The 26,595-nt window shown below is 30.4% G+C and overlaps 1 protein-coding gene across 8 annotated transcripts in view; it reads left to right on the forward strand.

Annotated features, from left to right (window-relative positions):
- LOC122503059 (mushroom body large-type Kenyon cell-specific protein 1) overlaps nt 1-26,595 on the forward strand; it is a 256,145-nt gene that overhangs the window by 188,624 nt on the left and 40,926 nt on the right. For 5 of the 8 annotated variants that reach the window (XM_043613472.1, XM_043613471.1, XM_043613473.1 and 2 more), the window contains 4 exons: nt 8,487-9,031; nt 11,585-11,860; nt 23,646-23,882; nt 24,459-24,556. In XM_043613472.1, coding sequence (XP_043469407.1) covers nt 8,487-9,031; nt 11,585-11,860; nt 23,646-23,882; nt 24,459-24,556 — 1,156 coding nt within the window. The remainder of the gene's footprint in view (nt 1-8,486; nt 9,032-11,584; nt 11,861-23,645; nt 23,883-24,458; nt 24,557-26,595) is intronic. The other 3 variants (XM_043613475.1, XM_043613478.1, XM_043613479.1) reach the window with 3 other exon arrangements.

The raw sequence follows: 26,595 nt of genomic DNA on the forward strand, positions 1-26,595 counted from the left end.
TAAAAACAAAGTAAAAAGCATTTGTTACATTCATGCATTCAAGGCCATAAGGGTTTGTAAAACAAATAATCACGTTGACTTAAAATTTCACTGATAATAAAAGTAAAATTCTTAGCTGTATTTACATTCTGAGTTGACATGACAGAGAGCCAGAAATCAATAGGTTCTGTATCCTCAGGAATTGTAAAATATTTACAGCGAAGCCAGTTAAACGGTGGACATATGACCAACATATGATAAAAATTACCCTCTTTGAGTTTACAGTAGTAACATAGGTCGGAGTTTTCTTCTATTTTAAATTTTGTTCTTCGAATATAAATGTGTGTTACATAGGTCTAATCCAAATACGATTTCAGAACAATTAAGATTCATTTACTATTCGAAAAAAAATTTCACATTATATAAATATTATTCAATTAAAAGCGTCTACTTATTTTATTAATAAAACTTTTAAAATAGAAAGATGTTAAACAGAAAAATTTAAACATTAAAAATAGTAGTTGCAATAAAGCAAATAAATTTTAAGATGTAGATTGATTTTGATAATTTATTATTAAACACCCCAACCCCCGTCCTAGAATTAGTAGGGTGAAATATTGGATCCACTATTTTCAAATTTTGAAAATTGGTTTTAGAATCCTAATTAGAGACCTTAAACATCCCCAGATACTCTATTTTTCATTTATTCTACAAGAGTCTCGTCAAGAAATTTTAACCACCCCTTTTCCAATTTTTGTCCGCCATATTGGATCCACCATTCTGAATTTTGAAAAACTGACATCAGATTCGTATTCAGGGACCCTAAAAACCCCCGAGTGATCATTTTCATGAACCTACCTTAATTTTCTTTTAATTTTTCGTCCGACATTCTGAATTTTCATAAACTAACATCAGATTCGTAATCAACGACTTCAAAAACACCCGAGTAGTGATTTTCATTAGCTCACAATCAACTTAAAGTAATTTAAAAAGTTACCATTTTCTTTGCAACTCTTATCAAATAAATTTTTTTCAATTGTTGTTAATAATAAAATTCTTGTAAATTTAGTGTACTATTTTTTTCATAAAGTAAATCAAATTTGTGGGACTTTGCTGTTTAGTAAACAAAAATTTATTAATTTTTGTCAAAATTATGAATGTTCAAATGCAAAAGTGGTTTTAATTTGGGCTTAGAGGGTTACTCACCCCGTTCAAAAATAATTAAAAGGGTAATTTCTACCTATAGACAATATCTTTTAGGAAATCAGGAAAGAAGTGTCAAAAGTTTTTAAAATAAATAAATTAATATTTCAATTAAACTTTCCTGAATAATCATTATATGTACACTGTAAAAAAAGAGCGTCTTGGTTTAAGACGTTTACGTGGTCACATTTTAGACGTTTATAAGCGTCTTATTTGCCTTCTAAAATTCATGTATTTGGAGGTAATGTTTTTCATTTAAGACGCTCAAATAAGACGCTTATTTACATAAGACGTTTATAAACGTCTAAACGTCTTATTTTTAGACGCCATTTTTTGCAGTGTATATTTTGCCACTCAAAATGTGACTTTTCAACCACTGTTTTCAACTCAAAACATCTTTATTGCCAATATAAAAAAATAAGTGTTAAATACTTTTAGATCCTTTAAAAAATGTGCGTAGATTCAAGTCAATCGGCGATTGGGTAGTGTTAATTGTGCATTATTTTTTTAGTTATTTTTCGCCCGGACACTTAATACATGATTTTATTTAATCTTTTTGCGCCTTGAAGTTTGTATATGATAATATTTTGTTTATAGCGTCACGAAAAACGTCCCTGAAATTACTACATTTGTTAATGTCGTAAATTACAAATCATATTTTTTCGTGAGGAGTATGTATTACAATAGCTCCGACGATATTCTGCTTATAAGGCATTTATAAATTTTAAAATGACCACGAATGTTATTTATAAAATATTCGGAGAATAATTTTATTTAGATATTAAAAAATAATTGGATTTGGAATATTTGGAATTATAATTTGTGTAAATTATGAAATTTCAAAAAGGTTTTAAATTATATTCTCTGAAAATAATTTCGAAAAACGAAAATAGAGATTTTCATCAGGAGTACCAGTTTTTGTTGACATTATTTTTCCCTTAAATTTTGCTATAAATTATCACTAATTTAAAAACTTTTTTCTTTCCCTAAATTATTAAAGACTTATAATATAGATTAAAAAATTTCGAAAAAAGTTTAGTGTTCAAAATTTTTAGTTTTTCCAAGAATAGAGATTTTAAATTGATGAAAATTTCACTAGTCTTATATTTCACATTAAAATACAATTATAATTTTTTAACTAAAATTCACAGGATAACTCCAAAAAATATAGTTGTAATACTATTATATTCAAATAGTAATATTTTCCAAATGAAATAGTTGATGGTAATTAATTATTAGTTTTTTCCAGTCAAATTAAATTCGCGACAATTTGTCAAATTTTGCATTCTGTGACATACATACATATCGTTCACCCCAAGTCAAATGAACGTATGTTTAAAAAACATTTTGGAAGTTAAATCTAGAAGTAAAATAACAAAACTTTTTACCATCTAAGCTTTTACCCAGTAGCATAATGATAGTATCGAATCACAGACCGGGAAATCGTATTAAACGGGATCGTATTAACCGGGTTTTACTGTATATATTAAATAAGCTTGTGTATACTGTGAAAACGATTTATTTGATTCAATCCCATTTTGGTTAAACAAGTTTAAAAAATCTTTCCTGTGCAGTTCAACATTGTATTTATGTTTGATTGAAATATATTTTTTTCATCTAAAGAAATGATATATTTAATTCAAACATAAGTTATGCTTAATTTGAAATTATTCATTATAATCCACTTTTAATCTTTAATTAAATACAATTTTTATCTAATGCACGACCGTCGGGAATTATAGGTACGGCTGCACACGCACGGCCCAAAAACATACCAATCTTTAAATCACGATTTTTTTGTAAATACAAATGTCAGAAAATTAACAAATATACCATTCGAAAGATTATTAAATTCTACGATTAATGGTACATAACTGTAAATTTTAATAATTTATACAAAGATTGCAGCAATCGACAAATTTGACAAAAAAAATTTAAAAATACAATTTTTTTGGAAATTTTTTCAACCTCTGCACATTTTTTAAAAATTGTAGAAAAAATTTAAAACTTACATAAGTGTGATCATTCAAATTTCATCTTTAATTTAAGACCACAAGAGTTTAAAAATCTTTTTCGGTTCGTGAGATATCATTATAAAGGTCCGAGCATGTTTTTTGATAAATGCATTGAATTAGTCGATTTTGAACGGTTTTTGGCTGAAAATGCTCGTTCGTTTATAATGATATCTCACGAACCGAATAAAATTTTTAAACTCTTTTGGTCTTAAATTAAAGATGAGACTTAAATGATCACACCTATATAAGTTTCAAATTTTTTCTGCAATTTTTAAAAAATGTGCAGGGGTTGAAAAAATTTCCAAAAAAATTGTATTTTTAAAATTTTTTTGTCAAATTTGTCAATTGCTGCAATCTTTGTATAAATTATTAAAATTTTCAATTATGTGCCATTAATCGTAGTATTTATAATAATCTTTCGAATGGTATATTTGTTAATTTTCTGACATTTGTATTTACAAAAAAATCGTGATTTAAAGATTGGTATGTTTTTGGGCCGTGCGCGTGCAGCCGTACCGATAATTTCCGACGGTAGTGTATATGATCAAATTAATTATAATTATTCAAACAAATAATGCTTTTGAATCAAATCAGTAGATATTTTCTATGCATTTTGATTAATCTTTTAAACTAATTTTAATTAAACAAAATTATCTAAAATAATTTATGTATTTCATTTAAGTATAAGGTTTTCCTAATGAAGAGTTTAACTCTAAGGTTTACAAGACATAATTTTTATTTATTAAATACACTCGTGTATAATTTAAACAGGATGAAATTTTATTTTAATGAACTTATTAGGGGAGACTGGGGCGAAAAGTTAAATTTTGCATAAATGATTTTTTTTTGGCAATATAAGCCGCTTAGATGCAAATATTTGTATATCAATATTGTAGGGCAACTTGTCCTCTACAACTTTCAATAAAAAAGTTCCTGATATTTTCGCAAAAAATACATGTTTTCTCCTTTTTTGAAAATTTTGTTTTTTTTTAACTTTTCGCCCCATGCTGGGGCGAAAAGTTAAATTCTATTTTTAGCCTACTAAAACTATTTTCTGATAGGTGATAAATAGTAGATAAGTTAAAGTATACGTAAACAAGTAATTTAGTAAATAAAAGATCTTTGTTTATTTGACAAAAACTTTAGAATAGTTGTAAAGTTAAAAAATTGAAATTTCAAAAAAAAAAATTTTTTTGGTTTATTTCACGTGAACCGGCTTATTTTTTGACAGAGTACTTGCCAAAAGTAAAATAAATAATGTTTAAACAAATAAACCCAAAAAAACGAAAAATAAAAAAAAATTTTTTAACAACATGTAAAAATACATTTAACTTTTCGCCCCACCCATTATTTAACTTTTCGCCCCAGGGTGCGTTTTTGGCTTTAACAACAAATATAAAAAATCTGACTAAAGATATTTAGAAAATACATGTAGGTATCTCTTCAGGGGACCCAAATAATGAAGTAAAAAAATCGCGGTGAGAAAAAATGCAAAAAATATACTTAAAAGTTGATATTTTCTTTTTCGAACAAATTTTCAAAAGTAGGTTGAAAAAAAAATTTTAATATTGACACCACAAAAATAAACAGAATTGCACACAACTCCGGACATTTATTTAGGGTGATAACACCCTTCTATAATTAAAATTGCAATGCTCTAACTATTTTCGTTCGAAAGATAATGAATTTTAACGGTTTTGGCAGTTTAACTTTTCGCCCCAGTCTCCCCTACTTTATTAAATTATAGTGGAAAGTATGTATTTTGTAGAAATAGTCTTCTAGTAGAATAATAACCAACATCTGTTGGTTGCGATTTAAAAGAGAAATAACGTTTTTCAATAACGTTTTCACTGGATTGACAAATTAAAATATTTGTAAATAATTACACCAAGAAAATAGCAATCTTAATTTTAGAAAAACAATAGTCTTCTAATATCTTTAAAAGGGTAGTCTGGTGTTCAAGCCTGAATTTTTAAAAAGTGACTTCAGATTCGTAATCAGCGACCCCAAAAATCCCCGAGTAACAAGTTTTGAGAGAATCTGATTAAATTTGAAAAAAAAATTCCACCATATTTGATCCGCCATTTTGAATTTCTAAAAAATGACTACAGATTCGTAATCAGAGATCCCAAAAACCCCCAAGTAACAAGTTTTGAGCGAATCTAATCAAATTTTAAAAATGTTGTCCGCCATATTGGATCCGCCATTTTGAATTTCTTAAAAAGTAACTTCAGATTCGTGATCAGCGACCCCAAAAAGCCCCGAGTAACAAGTTTTGAGCGAATCTGACCAAATTTTAAAAATGTTGTCCGCCATATTAAATCCGCCATTTTTAATTTTTAAAAAGTAACTTCAGATTCGTTATCAGCGACCCCAAAAACCCCGGGTAACAAGTTTTGAGCGAATCTGATCAAATTTTAAAAATTTTGTCCGCCATTTTGGATCTGCCATTTTGAATTTCTTAAAAAGTAACTTCAGATTCGTAGTCAGCGACCCCAAAAACCCCCGTGTAACAAGTTTTAAACGAATCTGATCAAATTAAAAATTTAGTCCGCCATATTGGATCCGCTATTTTGAATTTCTTAAAAAGTAACTTCAGATTCGTGATCAGCGACCCCAAAAAGCCCCGAGTAACAAGTTTTGAGCGAATCTGATCAAATTTTAAAAATTTTGGCCGCCATATTGGATCCGACATTTTGAATTTTTAAAAAGTAACTTTAGATTCGTAATCAGCGACCCCAGAATCCTCCGAGTAACAAGTTTTAAACGAATCTTATCAAATTTAAAATTTAGTCCGCCATATTGGATCCGCCATTTCGAATTTCTAAAAAACGACTTCTGATTCGTAATCAGCGACCCCAAAAACTCCCGAGTAACAAGTTTTGAGCAATTCTGGTCAAATTTGAAAATTCTGAAACAGTTTATTTATTTTTTTTTGTTAGCATTTATTTATTTATAGTGCTATATTATTTAATAAAAATTTTTAATTAAAAAAAGCCATACGGCAAAAGTAACTACATATTCCAAGCTGTAATTTTTCAAAAAGAATGGTCTTTTATTTTTAAACCCTTTCTGGGCAGAGGGGGGTCCGTTTTACAGAGAATGCCCCATATTTATAGTTGTATGGTTAGGTATAGGTTCGATCCTATATAATTGTAAGATTTTCCGATGCGTTCAGTTGTTAATTATAATTATGAAAATGTGAGAAGAATAAAACTTGTAAATTAATGCATACATTAAGATTACACTTGATTTTTTTAATGGATTAATTATGGTTTATATAAAATTGGTGAAGTGAATAAATGAAAACACTCGCGTCCGCCAGACTCTTATTTTTGACAGGTTACGTCCTCGTTAAACGTTATTACTACCGATATTGAGAAAGGTTAAGGGGGAGTGACACCTTTGAGGCCTCTTTTGAACCTGTTTGTCATGAATTTTTTTAAGACACGGGAATAAAGTAAACAAAATTTGGTTTTGAGGGATTTATTTGTTAACTTTTTAAGTTTACAAAAATATATTTATACGTAAAAAAAGTTTAAATTTGTTGCCTATAGAGGGCGCCGAAGTTGGTCTCCATTCTCTGCAGAGCAAATCGGTGGGCAAGATTCCGGTTAGACCGTTTAATCTAAATCAAAAATTCAAAGTTTTTCTAAATCTAAGATAGATTTAGCTTTCGAGTACGTAGGATATTTTAAAAATATTACTTTTTGTGTATTTGGTAGTTGTTTGAAGTAAAAAGTCGATTTTTAGGGCAAAAATTTGTCAAAAAATCTGTTGCCAAAAAAAATAAAGAAACCAAAAAAAAGAAACCGCTACGTACTCGAAAGCATTAGTAAATGACGATTAAAAAAAACTTTGTCCGAAGTCAATCCGATCAAAACTGTTCTAGCTAGACTGCCCACCGTTTTGAAAAACGTCATTTCGATAAAAACGCGTTTAAAGTTTTGAAAGCAATTGAAGCGCTCTTGGACACCTTTTGCAGATTTTGATTTTTTTTCACATAAAATATCTTCGAAATCATCTCTAATGATATAATTTCTATTCTACACATTATAAAGTATCGTTTAAGCAAAGAAAAAAAAACTCGATTTTTTTTCGGGTCAAAGGTGTCACTCACCCTTAAAAGTTTATCACTGAGTTCTCTACTGTACTAAACTAAAGCCATCTACCACTATACGCATCGCTAGCGCGCATAACATTAGTTTCTCTTTGTCTGTAGACTCTTTAAAATTTGGACAACAAGTAGTTCCAGATGATGCTTGATATAAATAAAACAATCAGCATTGATTGTAATTTTTACCAAATAATAAAAATATGCATTTTTATTTTCCGAATTTTTTGAATAAATTTCATACTTTCCATTCAGATAAATATTTTTTAATAGGGTATGGCTTATATTTTGAGTCAGGTTAATTTCTAAGAAAATTACAAGTTTATATTTAATCGGTTAAGACATTTTTGTCTGATGCTCTGCAAAAATATGTCGATCATATATATACATAATTTTTTATTTATATTATTTTTATCATATTCCCCAAATAGCATATCATGTAAGGTTAATATTCCCAGTAAGAAATTTTCTCTCTGTCCAATATTGGGAGCCATGGTGCCTTCCATTGGTCCAATGAAGGCGGTCAATATGAGGCCAATATTGACTGATGGAATTTTTTGCACAATGCTATTTTCTCATAGCTGCTGCATTTTTAAGCAATTATAAATAATTTATGAAAAGATGTTATTAACTTTTTAATTCTTCTGATCAGATATTTTATTCAATTTAGCTTAGCTTTCCATTGAAAGCTAAGCTATATTTTATTGAATAAAATATCTGATCAGAAGAATTAAAACGTTTTTAACATCTTTTCACTAATTACGAATTGACTGATCAACACTTTTAACATCTTTTATTAAATAAATCATTTATTATTTATAAAAATTATTATAAATAAATAATTAAATCAATGCTGAGTCAATGTTGCCTCAACATTGTCCGTAAATATTGCCATGCAATATTGACACAACATTCATCTCAAATGTTCTATTTGGTTGTATTTAAAACGAATGATTAATTAATAAAAAGATTAATATTAATTTATTTTTGATTTTTAATTTTTTTATACACCAAAAGATGAAATTTGCTATTGAAAAAATGTCGAAATCGTTTCAAGACACACTGCTTTTTAGTGCAATAGTATAAATATTTAATACTGGATTTTTTTGTTATTGCTATTTTGTAATTTTGATTAACAAAGTAATCATTGTGTTAAGTAGTATGTTATTGCGTAGGTTTGGAGCGGGTAGCAGAGGAGTTGATGGGCCGTAGGAGATGGAAGCAATACCAGGACACCCTGTACACCGCGACTCGCAGCGAATCGTCAACGACGACGCAGCAGCAACAAGCCCTTCATCAAAGGCTTCATCCAACTGTAACAACAGGTTGCAATATCGATGCAGCGACATTAAATCAGGTGTCCCACCTGCGACCGCAGGTGTTGACAACTCCAATCAAACAGGAGCTACAGGTTCCAAAAAACCTCTCGAATCATCATTCCATACAGGAGGATCAAACGAACCATCCAGAACAAGGGAACCAGAGGGAATTGCATCGTGTCAAGCGCGAATTGGATCCTACGGAAACGGGTGTCAACACCAACTCGGTCAAAAAACGAGTTTGTGGAGACGACGAAAACGGCAACAAAGAGGTCACAGAGGACGAGACGGAAAGGAGGCCCAATCAAGAAAAAGAAAAATCCTCCAATCATTTAAACGACGACGATCGAACCTCCAGACAAGAGGATCTGACCAAACCAAACGACACGGAAGGGACCAAGGTCAGGAATTCTTTGCAATTATTTGTTAATTAGTTTATTCAGCGATTTATAGTATTTACATGTACTTTCGTTTGGAAATCTTGCCCCCCAATGGGAAATGAACGATTGGATCAATGTTGGGCCATGGAATGATCATTGATCACGCTACTGACAATATAGCCACCTAATCTTGGGGTCAATATTGACTGCCAAGAAAACAAAATGGATTTTCAAAAACTTAATTTTTTATTAGCTGCCAATAGAAAACCAAGATTTTAAAAATGTTTGTTTTAATTATTACTCAGGTCCACAAAAAAAATCAATAAAAGGTTCCTTCAACCAAACCTGGTGTACTATATGTTTTTGGGGTCGCTGAAAACGAATCTAAAGTCCGTTTTGCTCCATTACGTCAAAATATATATCTAGAGACCTACACTTTGTGCGAAGCGCATAATCGCATAATTTTCAAAAATTAAAAGAAAGTTTAAAGTTTTACGTATTACAGTCGAACCTGGATAAGTGGTCCCTTGATAAGTGGGAATCCTCTTTAAGTGGAACTTTCTTTGCAGTCCCTGCACAAGTAATTTGACCTTAAATGACCTGGATAAGTGGAATACCTCTATAAGTGGAACAAGAACTTTGGTCCCTTGAGGTTCCACTTATCCAGGTTCGACTGTATTACAGAACTTGGTATCTGTGAGTTTTTGGACTCTGCCGGATCACGGAATAACTCCGTTGCCCACCGCGCACCGTCACCACATGGAAGTGCCCTGGATACAGGCACAGAAAAGAATTCCTTGTCAGTGACCTTAAAAACACCAAGATACCAAGTTCTGTAAAAATTTAAGACATTTTTATAAATCCGACCGTCATATTGGATCCGCCATTTTAATTCAAAAATCTTATTTTAAATTCGTAATCAGCGACCCCAAATACCCCTTGATACCAAGGTGTGTAAAAATTCAAAATTTTTTTTAAAAATCCGACGTCATATTGAATCCGCTATTTTTTATTTTCAAAATCTGCCTTTAAATTCATAATCATCGACCCCAAAAACCCCTCGATACCAAGATTAAGGTAAATACATCAATATTTATAGTAATGTTAAATCGGACATTTGTTTTCAGGTTAGGAAAAAATTCTGACGTGATGGATCAAAACAAACATCAGATTCGTTTTCAGCGACCACAAAAATACGTAATACCCTAGGTTTGGTCAAAGGAACCTTTTATCAATTTTTTTGTGGACCTTTGTTATTAACCCCTAAACTGCGGTTACAATTTCAAAGAAAGTGACTAAAATGCGGAAAAAAAATTCTTCAGATTTTAATAATGCTTTTTATATATAGGGATTTTTCAGGTCGCTGATTATGAATATGATGTCACTTTTCAAAAATTAAAAATGGTAAATCCAATATGGCGGACGAATTTTTTAAAAATGACACCATTTTTTAAAGTTGTTACTCGGGGGTTTTCAGGGTTGCTGATTACAAATACGAAACCAAAACTAATGGATAAAGGCGTACGATTCATTTTTTTAAAATTTATATTATACTGCAGTTTATTTAAAAATTCAATTTACTTCAAATTCTCAATCAGCAACCCATAAAAACCCTCTAGTAGCAAGTATCAAGCAAAACTGTGTCTTTTAAAATATTTTGTATCATTTTTAAAACTTCGTCCGCCATATTGGATCTGCCATTTTGAATTTTTAAAAACTGAGATCTTATTCGTAATCAGCGACCTTAAAAACCTCAGAGTAACAAATATATTTCAAGCAATATGGTGTCTTTTTTACAAAAGTCGTCCTCCATATTTGATCCGCCATTTTTAATTTTAATAAACTAATACCAAATTCGTAATCAGCGACCCTGAAAATCCCCCCGTAACAGGTGTCAAGCAGATTTAATAACTTTTTATGTGTCAATCAATGAACGAAAATATCATTTTTATGACGAAGATTTCGAAAAATTTGTGAAAATTACCATTTTTAAAAGCTAAAACTTTTTTCTACAACAATATTTTTGAAAAAGGAAAACGACATCTTTTTTAGATTTCATTGAGTTTTCGAAAATAATTTTCTTTTTAGTTTACATGAATTAGTTACTTAGTTAAACTAATTTATATCATGACGAAGATTGGCGTTTTTGCCGCAGTCTGGAAAAAGTCCGAAATGACGAAGATTTTCGTCATCCACAGTCAAGGGGTTAATTAATTTTTAATTTTTATAAAGGCGTTTTTTAATTTATTTAATGTATTAAATTAATTTTTTACCTCTAGTAAGACAAAGGTGATTTAACAATAATTAAACAAAATGGATTTTAAAAATCTTAATTTTTTTATTGGTTGCTAATAAAAAATCAAGTTTTTGAAAATCCATTTTATTTTTTGGCAGACAATATTGACCCCAAACTTGGCAGTAGCGTAATCATTCTAAGCTAAAACCAATTGTTGTCCAATGTTGTTTCCCATTGGAGAAAGAGTTAATTAGTTTATTCAAAGATTTATAATATTTACATGTACCGTCATTTAAAAATCCAGTCATTGATTTTATTAAATTATATTGAATGTGCAGGAGCAGATAGAAGGGGTGGCTTTGGAGAGAATACAGGTGACACAGGGTTTGTTGAGGGTAAAAAAGGAAGACGAGCTACAAGATCCAGGAGTTCATGGAAATTCGACATCCGTGACAAACAATTTAGCATCACTGACCAAGAGGACGGAACCAAGTCCAGAGAGCGTGTTTCTTGGAAATCGAAGAGCGAGTCCACCTCCAGAAGATTGGAAGCCATTAGACAAGTGTTACTTCTGTCTCGATGGCAAGCTGCCACACGACGATCAAGCTCCCCTTGTGAGTTTTTACTTAAAAAAACCTATCTATATCGCCTGCAATTGCTTAAAGATCATTCGCTTTGAACTCCTTCTTAAAGATTCATGAAGGAAGAGTTTTCTTAACACATTATCCCGCTGCTGATAACTTTCTCCATTTTAACTCAATTTGAAACTTCTTTTCCCAGAATCACCAGCTAATCTAAAAACGAATTTAGTCAAAGACGACCCTACTTTTTCCATTTTGAAACCAAAAAAATACCAATAAAATTGATAATATCTTATTAACCTTTCATAAAGCCTGATCGCTGTATAAAAATAGTAAAAAGTATAAGGAAAGCACCTAAAGAAAAAATAATTTAAAGTCTTATTAAAAATGATTTCGATGTTAATGCACAAACAAATTGTTTTATCAAAGAGCGAAATTGATCTTGAAAGTTGATATTGTTTTAATCATTTAAGACTAGAATTTTTTCATCAAATAAGATTTTTCTTGGCAGTTACAAGTAATTCAGGATCTTAAGATGTTTAGAATGTTAAAATTAAATGATCATAAAATTTTTAATTTTTAACGTCAGGCAATATTTTGAAAAAGTATCAAATTTATTTGAAAACAAGAATAGTTTTATTCTTTTTTCGAGTTCTTATTTTAGCATTATTATTATTATTATTTGCTTAAGACTACTTGGAAATCTGCTTGCAGATACCTGAGATTACATACTTTATGGTTATGTTGTTATAACTCTGTGATTATATAAGAAGGAAAAAATAAAATGGCAATGAAATTTAGAATAGTTAACTATCTACAATCAGGCCCTGACTATTTAAACCCAAAATTCTTTGTTTGAAGCCTTTTCTCACCATCAGAATCGTCATAAGACGATTCAAGGGTAACATTGAATCTTTCTCCTAAATGCGACCTCATCCTTTTCCTGTGAACATTCTGCTTAAATACTTGAAGCTGAATTTACGAAACATCAAATTAATATAAAAGAAAAAGAATATACAATATAAAGTAAATGTAAGGAAATAAATAAGAAAAAAGACTGTTAAGATACTATAAGCAAGAATAAAATACAAATATATTCATAAAATTTAAAGCAAATTAGGGTAAGTGTGCCAATTGTAGCGGGTGCTCCAATTATGGCGACTTTGTGAGAAATATAATTATTTATTATTTTAGAATAACATAGTTATTTGAAAATGTTTGAAAAAGTTATTTTTGACTATAGCTCCGCGCTATAATTGGCACATTTCCATTGAATGCATGTGCTCCAGCTATAGTGCGCAACACAACCTCTAAATACACGTTATTTTCCCGCCATAACTGGCGCGCCGAAATTGACTCAATCGCGCAATTTGACGTTTTTGATCTTATATTTTATTGCTTCAATTTGTTTAAATAATTAATTTTTAGAAAGTTTTCATTAATGTTTTATTACCTAAATGACACGAACTTTTAGTTTAATAAGCCATAAATTTACTTCTTTCATTAAAATTGTCGAATTTTCTATTTCAAACGCGACACGATTTTATCGTGAAAGTCCCTGGTATAAACAAAAGCAAATAAAAAATAAAGGCGCAAAAAACTAATGGTCTCGCCTCAAGTCTACATGTGAAGAAAAAAACACAATAACTCTTAACATACTTAAAGAATCGCAAAATAAACCACACCATCGCATTCAGAAGGATCAAAAAATAAAGGAGTGGAACAATCTATAATTATTCTCTCTCGAAAGGAAGCTGTAATGATAAGGTGAATATTGTCGCCTAATATGTCGCAAAATAATTCCATCTCATCCGAACCGAAGACAAACTTTTAAAGTGAATGCACTACACAGGATTTAAAATTACATTCTACTGAAACTGAGAATTTTTTCTCCATGACAGTTAAACATTTCGTCAAAAATGAAGTGTAGATACCTAATTAAAGGATAATTAAATTGTGCAATAAATATTCCTGAAACTACATCATATTTAATAATTTTGTGAATACATATTTATTATTATTATTCTAAATTATATTTATTTAAATAATATATTATTAATAAAATAATAAATGTTAACAATTTTGTTACTGATTAATAAAAAAATATCAATTATCGTTGTTTATTAATTTATCCATTAAATATTTTTAATTGTAAAATGTTTTAAAAGTAAGTTGAATTATAGTAACAAAATTAAAAAAAAATTCTTTTAATTATATTACTGAAAGTAATATTTAAAAAAATTCTGTAATGATTATAATTATATTATGAATTATTTATTTGAATATTCATTTTTAATAATTAAAATAATTCAGGATTATTATGTGAAAAATTTTTAGTCGTAGTTTTCACTTTGTCCTTATAAGTAACAGAATATACAGCACTGATATTGATATAGTAGATTAGGAGAGTTCTCATCTAGCCTTCAAGCAGAGTCTACAATAGAAGATGTGAACTTCGACGTGCACACTGATGTTCATAGCTACAGGTATTCTACTCTCTCTCAATTTGAATTAGCGAAATTTCACTAATTCCCAGCAATATGCATACCACTAATTTCAAAAAGCGTATACTACTAATTATACTAATTTATTTAGTGAAATTTCACTAATTCACAACGTATATTCGCTAATTGGAATTAGTGGTATACTTATCGCTATTTCAGATTAAGAGAGCAGTATGCTTTAGTATAGCTATAGCTATAAACATCGGTGGTACCCTTTCTCATTCTAGACTCAGCTTCAGTGGTCGTGCGTCGGGTATGAGTATGGAGCGAAGAGGGCGTGAGTTCGATCCCACATTCGAGCGGATATTTTCCATTCTAAGCGTTATATAAAATAATAAAATAACTATTTAATCTGTATAAGTGTTATGAATAAAAATTGTAAACATGTTTGTAAATAATGTAAAGGTCTGTTAAAAAATCAATTTAAAAAATGTACCAATTAACGCAAATTGTCTTTTTTACTAAAATTATTTTTTAATATTACTATTTTAAATGACCTTTATTGTTAGTGCAATATATTATTTATGTGAAAATAATATAATTATTATAATAATAACTTATTGTCATTAAATATATATACACATTTATATATGAATAAAAATAATTAAATAATAATACACTACTGGCGGAAATTGTGCGACCGCTAACATCTCCCCAATGGGAAATTTACAACTGGCGTAGTACTGCGCCAGCACTGGCAGCACTGGCGGCAAGGCTGAGAGCCAGCACTGGCATGGCACTGGGATGATAACGCCGTCTGGCGCTGCCGAAGTACTGTCTGTCAGTGCTGCCAGACAGCGCTGGCGCAGCACTGGACCAGTGCTGGCTGAGAATATTGCCGCAATCAATGCCGTATTGTTATTAATTAGTCGTAAATTCATAATTATAAATAATTTAACAACAAAATGGTAAATAATATTAATAAATACTTATTATTCATAAAATATTTCTCTTCTTAAAGAAATTGTATTAAAGATGGAGACTAACAATGGATATAGTAAATGAAGTAGAAAAAAATTGTTTATAACATTTAAAAATTAAATATTAAACAATTACAGTAAGTGTGCATTAGATTTTCATATTTTAGTACCTAACGATTGGAATCTAGAAATATCGCAAACCTATGAAAATAAACAAAATTGCTGACGAGGGGAATCGAACCTACGACCTACGGACTAACAGACTAACGCTCTAACCACTATGCTAACGACACATGTGTACAGTAAAGTATTAATATCTCAGTATCATTCAGACATACAATTATTGAGTCAAAGATGAGAAAAAAATAGGGATACGTTAGAAATAATAAATTGAAATAAAATAAATTAATCTGAATTTTTAATAATTAAATTAAATTTTTTTATACTTATTGCATTTAACATTTTACGTCATTCTTAAATTACGTGGTAATTTTTAAATAATTTTTTATTCATAGTTAGAAGTATAATAGTATTTTAATAGGAACCAAATTATTATTGAGATTAAAGTTTAAATTTTGTTTATAATTTTAATTTGTTTAAATAATTTATTATTTACAAAAGTAGACAATTATGTTAAATTATTATTATTAAATTTAATAAGAATAAAAAATGAACAACTGAAAAGTAAAATATTAATTTTTTTCAATAAATTTATATTTATAAACATTCATAAACTTTTTTTATAATTTTTTTCAAGTTTATGTCAAAAAAGCAATGTTGGCAAAGAGCGTCGTGAACAATTTTTCTATACTCAGCCAGCACTTGCCGCCGTGGCTTGTCCAAGCTTTGGCGAAACAAAAATTCTGTACTGCGCCAGCACTAATTTTCGAGGCTCGGCTAGATTACGCCGAACAATCGTCTGAGTACTAAGCCAGTGGTGAACATCGGCACTACACTGGCATTTCCCATTGGGTCGAGCTATTAAAAAACACACTCGCACAGAAACAGTGATAACTTTTCAAGCTTTTCAGGGGGTCGATTCTGAAACTTTTCCACTTCCCAAATTTACATTCCACTTACCACATTCACATTCCACCGTCCACTTTTCATTCCCAGTGAGAGTATAAAGTGGAAAGTGAGAGTGGGAGTGTGAAGTGGAAAAGTTATAGAATCGACCCCCTGCTTCTTCCATGTTCGTGACTACAACAGCGAGTTTCAGACCACACTTATTGGGTCCTAGGACTGTCACTCTTCTGCTAGCTAATTGTGTTCTTAAAATTTTCATCAAAGCTTCCTGGACCTCGACTTTGTCAGTAAGGCAATTCAGGTCACGGATCTCCAGTGTGACTTTTCGATCTGCCATCTGCACCTTACCAAGCTCTCCTACTATCCTTGTCACCTCCTCGGTAAACTTCTCCTTACCTTGTGATCCTTCTATTTTGATAACAAGGTCCCCTTTCTTCGTAGGTCTTGCTCCTACTACTCTTGTGTGCCTGGCATCAGGTTCAGACTCTCTTTTAATCTTTCCCAAGACATCAGCAAAACTAATTCCTTGACAATCATTGTTAATTCTCGTGGTAGCGTTGGTGATTTTCTTCCTTGGTTTGTATTCGACGCTTTGTCGACCTTACCAGCAGACATTTTAAGAGGTTTTACCTTCTCCTTCTTTTTCTTTTGTCCAGTCGCCGTTTCAGAACTGCTTAACCTCCTTTTCTAAGACACAATAGCAACGTTCTTCTACGCGATTGCGTTGAATGTGTCTCTTTTGCGTTTTCGGTCCTTTCGTGCCTCTTCTGCCCAGACTAAACCTTGGTAAAGACGTTCGTCTGTCTTTTTCGCTTCATTGTGCTTTTCCTTGACCTCCTACATGAGCGATTTTATACTTTTCAGTCCCTCCTTAATAGTCATATTGACGTTTTTCTGCACCTCGCAGATCTTTAGCATTTTGCAGACCTCCGCTGCAATGATATCAATGCATACTGCCTCCTCTTCTCGCAGTTTAATGCGAATAATGTATTTATAAGAATATAACGCTTTGTTCGTAAAAGTGGGAATAAGCTTGAGCAGGATTGAATAGGACTGCAGTAAGATTGATGCGGCACTAATTTCAAAATAGGATGCGTGAGTGACGAGTCTGTTTTTAGCGATTGGTTTAGGATGAGAGAGAAGAGCGAGCTGACTAAGTTAAAGGAGAACCATGCGTTAAAGTATGGCCGAAAATATCACTAGTTCTAAAATTATAATAAGTCTACGTTGACCAAGGACTACGATGAGGTCATAATGAGCCAGCAGGCTTAATTCTGGTTGTGCTGAAAATGTAGCACCAACAGAAGAGCAAGTATTCGAAAAATAAGTGGTCTCGTGTACATTATCGGACAAATTTGCTAACTCTTAGAGATCAGTAAAACTAGAAGCACCCAAAATAACGCATGTCGATAATGACAATTGATAAAAAAAACATATTTAATGATCTGATGATCAAGTTCCGCAATGATGTGATTAGCCTTTTTCCACTCAGCGGATATAAGATAATTATCAAAAACAGATTTGACCAGCATGAACAAAAAACTAGGTCACTCGAAACAAAACGCGGGAATCTAGGGTTGCGAACAAAATTGACGCGAAGCATCTCTCAAAGATCAATTACACCCTCAGTAGATCTATCAAACTGTTTCCGAAATCGATCATAATGATCACAGCAGTTGGTTGCAATAAAGGACTACCATAATTATGAACCATGATGGGAAATAAAAGAAAAAGGAAAAATTAATAAAGAAAATCGGGGTTCCAGTCGCTCAACCAAACAGTCAAAAAAATCGAAATAATTTGACCTAGAAGTCACACATAAATTTGTTGAACAACAAATAAATATGTTGAATTAAACGTTAATATGCTACTACACAAATAAACAAAATAAAAATACGCTACTTAAAAAACGGTTCTTTTCAACAATAGTTTTGACTAATCTACTATTATTAAATCAATGAAACAAAGATTGTAAAAACTTTTTAAACTTACTGCAAACTTACGTGATAAACTCACAGTAAGCTTACAGTGACCTTACCTTGTATGCTTACAGTGACCATACCATGTAAGTTTACCAAGACTTTAACATGTAAGTTTACTGAGACTTTACCTAGGTGCAAACAACTAAAGAATTGGGTGCACACCTACTACAATAATAATTCAGTAATTCACGGTAATTCGTGGTAATTCACATTAGTAATTCAATACAAGTGCACACCATAATTCACGAGTTGTTCACCCCTTGGTCGCCTTGCCCCTTGGACTTTACATATAAGCTAACTATGAGGCGGACATTTTAAGTTTACCATAGGTCTGCTGTAGGCTTACAATGTTATCTTACAAACTTTACATGTAAACCTGCTGTGAGTCTGTGGTAAGTTATTGTGCTGTGTGGGTCAAATAGTCTCTCCTCTAGTACCTCCGATGTCACTCTCTGCCTTTTCCCTCCTCGAGAATTTCGTTGGGGAATGATTTAACTAGTTGGAAAGACAAAATGAGGTTTTAGTTGCCTGGAAACTAACACAAAGCGAACCGTCCAGGCCGTAGCAAAGGGCTCCTGGACAATCGTCCAGAAGTGACATAAAATCTTCTCCAATGATATGGTGGATTCCAACAGGATCAACAGCATTCCTGCCCAAAGAAGACAGGTGCCCAATGTAATGGAGAAGCAGTTAGTCGCCGTCATCTTGTCCCAACAGCTTTAGGCTCCGACCCCGTCTGACTGTCGGATAGGGAATCATGTTCTGCTTCCAGATCGAAGTCTCACCCAACCTTAGCACCAAAGTACATGGCATAATGCGTTCAAAATTCAATAATCCTTTTGGGCGAACACATGATATTTTGTTATTTACGTTATGAGCAATTCCACGGGAAGTGATCTGAAGAATTTTCGATGATGTTAGCAATATTAATCATACTTACCGAATTTTTTCCCTTATATACATGGAATAAAAATGTAAAAAAGTTTTTTCAAAATTTTCAAAATTTTTTACCGCTTACTCAAAATTTTGGTCGGTTTTTCAAAAAAGGAACATAACTATTTTCTTTGTTAACCGATTAAGATAATTTTTTTGGAAAATACTCATAATAAGAAGCACTTTAAAGAAAAAAATAAAAAGAAAAAAAAATTTTTTTTTGCCCGAAAAAATTTTAAAAAAATTTTTTGAATCAAAATTTTGAAAAAAATACCTCTTTGATTTGAAATTTTTTTTTTTGTAGTTATTGTCTATAAAGTCAAGAATACTTCCTATAAATTTAATTATGGGACAACAGTAACTTTACGAGAAAAAAAATAAAATGTCCAGCGCGGCATGCCGGGACTCGTGCATGTATTCGCTTATGGCGGCGCAAGTATCGTTCCAAATCACTCTACAAGTCACAATTTGTTGCCAAAACGATTTTTCTTTTTTTCTAAATCTTCGTAATTAAGTTTTTTATTGATCTCTCGAGCCCGGTTTTAAAATTTTGTTTTTAAACATTTTTTTAATAACAATAAATTTTGAAAAAATCATAAAATCGTAAAATATATTTTTTCCAGCTATTAAATTGTTTAAACAATTAATTGTTATTTCTTTCCTAAACTGTACTTAAGGTTAGAAATTTCTAGTTTTTTCTCAATTGTTCAATTTTTCAGGAGTAAAACATCTACATTTGAAAAAAACCAAATTATTTATTTATTACATTGTTTGAACAATTAATTGTTGTTACTTTTTCATAAAATATACTTAGGGTTTGAAAATTCTAGTTTTTTCTCAATTGTTACAATTTTTCATGAGTAAAACATCTACTGATGATAAGAAATAAAAAATTATTTATTATAAAACTGTTTAGCCAATGAATTGTTGCCATTTTTTCATAAATTGCACTTAGGGCTAAAGTTTCTAGTTTTTTCAAAGTACAATTCATTAAAAAATAAAAAACTATAAATTAAATAATAAGTTTCTAGTTTTAAGTTCAGTAAATTGAAAACTTTACAAAAAATAAATTGTTTAAACAATGTTTAAATAATTAATTTTTAGTTTTTCTTTTATTCTTGAATGTTTTAGTTACAAAAAATGCACAATTAAAAAAAACTAGAAGTTTCTAACCCTAAGTACAGTTTAGGAAAGAAATAACAATTAATTGCTTAAACAATTTAATAAATTGGTATACTTTTGTTATACATCAGAAACACTCAAACATTCTTTTAATAGGTTTTTTGATTAATTTTCTGAATGATTGAAGCTGAAAAAAATATATTTTACGATTTTATGATTTTTTTAAAACTTATTGTTATTAAAAAAATGTTTAAAAACAAAATTTTAAAACCGGGCTCGAGAGATCGATAGAAAACTTAATTACGACGATTTAGAAAAAAAGAAAAATCGTTTTGGCAAAAAATTGTGACTTGTAGAGTGATTTGGAACGAAACTTGCGCTGCCATAAGCGAATACATGCACGAGTCCCGGCATGCCGCGCTAGACATTTTATTTTTTTCTCGTAAAGTTATTGTTGTCCCATAATTAAATTTATAGGAAGTATTCTTGACTTTATAGACAATAACTACAAAAAAAAAAAATTTCAAATCGAAGAGGTATTTTTTTCAAAATTTTGATTCAAAAAGTTTTTTTAAAATTTTTTCGGGCAAAAAAAAATTTTTTTTTTCTTTTTATTTTTTTCTTTAAAGTGCTTCTTATTATGAGTATTTTCCAGAAAAAATTATCTTAATCGGTTAACAAAGAAAAAAGTTATGTGCCTTTTTTGAAAAACCGACCAAAATTTTGAGTAAGCGGAAACTCAAAAAATTTTGAAAATTTTGAAAAAACTTTTATACATTTTTATTCCATGTATATGAGGGAACAAATTCAGTAAGTATTATTAATATTGCTAAAATCATCGAAAATTCTTCAGATCACTTCCCGTGGAATTGCTCTTATCCGAGACTACTTTATTTACACTGTAAAAAATTTTGGGAATTAACGGAATCGGTAGTTGGGTTTTTCGAGTTAAAAATCAACTCCAAAAGGGAGTTAATTTCTAACTCCCTTCATTCAACACCCGCGAGAGTTATTTTTGCCTTGGGGAGTTAGCATTTGGGTGTGAAGTATTAACTCTCTTTATTTAACTCCCCTGGCATTAACTCCCCAATGGGTGCGACTTTTATAGAATCCCCTGGGGAGTTAAAATTTAACTCCCTTTTTTTACAGTGTACATTTGGACCATCCAAAGGTAACATTAATAATCTTTCAATTTGCAGTTTTTGTATGGCTGCCATTAAAAAGTCTAATTATTTTAGCAATAGCTGATCCAAGAAAATATATGCGCAAGTGGTAATCATTTACTTGTTGATCATTTTCGGAATAGAAGCGCAGTCGAATTTTAAGCTCCTTTTTACTTTCCGCATTAGTGGTTTCATCATATGATACCTAGTACAAAACCATGATTCTTTTTAATATCTTCTATTAATTTTTCCTCATAGTAGGCTACCAAATCTTCAGTGAGTGAGTATTTACATTTTGTAGGTCCGAGCGAGAATTTTTTTGGATATTTCGGAATTAGGAAACATAGTTTGTCCTAAATCATCACACGAGTTGACAGACATATTGCAATGCACATTTTTAATCACCCATATTATTTCAGCTTTTAATCATGAATCGTGAACAGGTAAAGCTGGTGTTTCTGAAGATTTAGACGTGAAAGTTGTGTGTTTTTAATTGATTAGAGTCAAGTTTGTCTGATGCATTTTTCTTATGTACAACAATTGATAAATGCTGAACAATATCTTGAATGCCTTTGTTCGAGTGTGAAAAACTTTTTTGTCAAATTGTACAAAATGCATTGCTTTCTTTTATCGTGCACTTGATACACCATAATTTAATTTCGTATCCCAAGTTATCCGTCCGCTTCAACCAATGTAATTGAAATTTGTAGGGATTAATTGTATATTACTTAATCACCTAAAGAATATTGTGTTCATTGAATATTTTGAAAACAATTATCTAATAGAAAATTTAGGTCAAAAGGATAACAGACTTGCCGCAAAAATCAAATTTCCAGTTTCTCTGACATTTGAAAAAATCAAATAAAAAAAAAAGTAGATTTTTTTAGCAAAAAGATAAAAATGTAGCCAACTCTAAGAAAGTAGCAAATAGTAGCTTTTAGTTGAAAAATGCGAAGCCTGTTAATGTCAAAGCACGCTGCTTATTCTCTAAAGCTAATACAGTTTTTCTTTTTGGGGAGAGCGAACGCATTTTCTTGATAGGGAATCCATACGCTTCGATATAAGAAGTTAAACGGAACGCTTTTTTATATAATTAACTATATGGGTCCTAAACAGGTCAGGGGTGTACCTTAAACAAAAAGACGATGACAAAATAGATTATTAACGTTCGAAACCGAGAAAACGAAATGTAATATGCATGTTAGTATTAAGTTTGCGACAGGTTGATTGGTCAAAACAGTGTTGTTTACATTTGTGTTCAGTGTTGTGTTTGTGTGTACATGTAGGAATAAGGAAACATTGAGAATTTTTTTTATTTTTCATTTGTCGGACGGATTTTTTGCAACTGTCAATGAAACTTTAAAACACTGTAGAGCAGAAGTACAGGTTCGCAATTTTCCTCGACTGTTGCTAAAAGTTTAGAAGACTTTTTCTAAATTTTCTTCAAATGTATAGTCTATTTCTTCAATAACTGTTAATAATAATTTTTAAAACACTTTCTACTAAATCCGAGAGTCTTCTACAAAGTCGAAGAAAATTCCAGTGACTAATTTTTTCCGTGCAGCTGATGGTAGACCTAAACAGCAATTAATAATTAACAACTGTTTAACTTAAACAGACGAACTTTTAACTAAGTTAAGCCTTTAAATGCAACATTGTAAGAAACTACTGCTAAATTCATAAAAGTAATTACCCAGGTGAAAGTAATTGATAAAGTTAATTCAACAACTTAAAAAGCAGCTGGAAAATCCATAATTCAATTTATCAATTTTGAAAAAATAATTAACCCAGGAAGATTGAGTAATTTTATTTTTACTAAACAAATTAAAAAGAATTTTAATAATTTATATGTATTGGAAGTCTATTATTAGAGCGAACAACCTACGAAAAAACTGAACAATCTTTCAGAGCTGCTGTCAATCAGACTTGAAACTACTGATCCATTAAATCTGACTTCAAACTACTGATAATAATTTTTCAAAAATGAAACTAATAAAAAACCTACAAGAGAAGAGATGAATTTATGAAAGAAATGAAAAAGGAAACTGATCAGTCGATAAAGCAACTAATCAGTCCAAATATGGTATTCCTGTCCAAGAGTCCTGACAATTTCTCCTTGAGAACGTTTTGATTCGCGAGTCATAATCGTATTGTGTTTTGGTTGACAGAGTCCTCAAAGTGACAGCAGTAGTAGTTCTCGATCAGCTGAGTCACCGATGTCAGTTCAGGTCGATCCTATGGCGGCATCAGTGGTAGCAGCAGCTCTTGGCACGTATCCAACATTACTGCCACAATGGTGTCTACCACCAAGAGAGGCACCTCACATCAACATGCAAGCACATCAGGATAATACGTCAGGAGTCGATCAGCCTCTCGATCTCTCGGCCAAGCCCAAAAGTTCTCAGGTAAGTCCCATTCCCACCAACCCCTCCCTCTTTTTGCAATAATTCTTAAGCACAAAAAATAATAATAATGATTAAAACATAACATCGAGATCAACAGTTATACCTGCCAAGGTTAATCAAATTCTCGATATCCACCTCGATTTAAAACATCAATTTATTCCGGAAATTTTATCTTGAATTTCGGCAGAAAATCTGAGACCGAGAATTACTTTCTTGGATTTAGAAATTTCATCATCATTGAAATTAGTAAATTCTATTTGAATTATTTTCTATTTTCTTTTAATTCTTGGAGTTATCAATTATTTTGTATTTTATTAATTCATTTCTTCAGTTAATGTAAATTATCTGTACTTTACATTACTTTTTATATGTGAATAGTGAAGTAATATTTCCATTTTTGACTAATATTGTTGCTCTTTAAATTTACAATGCTTTAACATAATTCGAAATTTTTTTTAAAATTTGGAAATATTAGATCTTTATTTTCGTTATTAATTAATAGATTTATGATTTTAGACTTTCAAGGAAGTCAACATTGTGTTCATGTGTTCTCAAGTTTTTACGTTTGTCCTATAGAAGAATCATCGTCGTTTTCAGGAGAACAATTTATCTTTGTTGGAACAAAAAATACCTCTACGAATGCCAGCGGGTCTTGATCCCAAAACGTTATTCAAGTAAGTAAAATTCTACTTTAATAAAAAAATTAAATTTTCAGATAATTTCTAGACACGTCAAAGATTGTTATAGCTTAGAAAAAAATTTATAGCAAAAATTAGTCATTTGATCGACAGAAATTCTGTAAATTTCAAATTAATTTTTTCCCCTCAAATATTGTTATTATTGTTTTAACTGGGTATAATGTTACCAAGAGAATATTCAAAATACAGAATATCTTCTCACAGGTACAGCTAAAATTTACACCATGTTTGGTATAAAATTTTACCTTATATTCGGGAGAAAATTCAAAGCTTATCCTGTGAATGACTGTATTACGTTGATTTTATAAATTTCTAAAAATATTTTGGAAATATTGGAACGGGAGTCCCTCAGGGATCAGGGCTTGGTCCTTTATTATTTAACCTTTTTACGAATGATTTAAGGGACGTTCTAAAATACTCTAAACATGTGTACTTCGTGGATGATTTACAAATTTATATTCACTCTAGTTTAGATAATTTAAAAGATAATCTTGTCTTAATAAATAAAGATGTGAAGTCAATATTAAATTGGGCATCAACAAATTTTCTTAAAGCAAATACTGATAAGACTTATTCTATGATAATTGGATGAACACAAATAATATCAAATTGGATGATAACTCGTTGATTAAGATTAATGATATTACTATACCTTTTGTTGATTCAGTTAAGAATTTGGGTGTTATCCCTGCCAGAGTTGGATTTACTATATGTAAACTTTTAAAGTGGACAAATGGTAGACATATAGTAGACTTACGGTAAAAGTGGAAATAAACTATTTAGAAGGTGTTTGATAGCAAAAGGAAGTGTTAAATATGTAAAATGGATGTTTAGAGAATAGATTTTAGCAAATATTGCAATAAATAAATCTCTAAATAATTAATAATTACTTGAAATTCCTGACAGATTCGATAAACATAAATGTATAGGTGGTTAGACTTTAAATAGTAGAAAAAAGTTCATCAAAAAAACTAAAAATGTTAGAAAAAGCTCTTATAATTAATAAATTAACTATTCTACAGTCGATTTATCCATTATTTAAGTTGAATTAAATCGTAAATTGTTAAATTATTAATGATAAATATGCGAACTGTGAGACCTGTCAATGTATTGGTAACATGCGTGATACTTGTAGCAGACTACGATTCACTACGATCATATTCTGAACGGCGGAATGAAAGGAACTGATTTGGATAAACGCGCGAAGTTTCAAAATGATGTGTAAATATAGTAAACGTTGAAAAAAATTGCTTTCTTTGACTTAAGAGATATGACTAATAAAACATATCTTTTACCTTTAGAAAACGTTTTTTACTACAATGTGATCAAAAAATAGAAATTTAGCAAAACTTTTTCGATTAATAAAATAAATATATTTATTTAAATAAATATTATTCGAAGCTAACAATCAGTATTTTACTTAGAAAAATAAATTTGAATAAAAATTTTTTAAACAATTTCATGTAAAAAAAATAACCTCAACAATTAATTTTGATTGAAAATCAATTATTATTATATTTAGTAGAATACAAAAAATAACTCCTCCTACTTTAAGAAAGCAATTTTTTTATTCGTTGGTTCAACAGTACAAAAAGGGAGAAAATATTTAATTTTTAAAAAGTTACATTTAGTCTTAACTCATTAAGAAAAAAAAGATTTCTGGCCAATAAAAATAAGCTCCTCCTATTTTCAAAGTGCAATTTTTTATTTGTTGGTTGAGTTAAAGAAAATGGAGAAAGTAATTAATATTTGAAAAATAACACATATATTATCAACCCCCAAAGAAAAAATGGATGATTTAGACCAATAAAAATAATAAACTAACTCCTCCCATTTTCAAAATCAATTTTTCTATTTGTTGGTTAAGTTAAAGAAAATGGAGAAAAAATTAATATTTAAAAAATAAATCATATAATTCCAACCCCCAAAAAGAAAAATGGATGATTTAGACCAATTAAAATAAAATTTAAACTCCTCCTTCTTAAAGAAAAATATTTTTTATTTGTGGCTTCAAT

This window comes from Leptopilina heterotoma, unplaced genomic scaffold (assembly GCF_015476425.1).
Source record: "Leptopilina heterotoma isolate Lh14 unplaced genomic scaffold, ASM1547642v1 Lhet_242, whole genome shotgun sequence".
Lineage (NCBI taxonomy): Eukaryota > Metazoa > Arthropoda > Insecta > Hymenoptera > Figitidae > Leptopilina > Leptopilina heterotoma.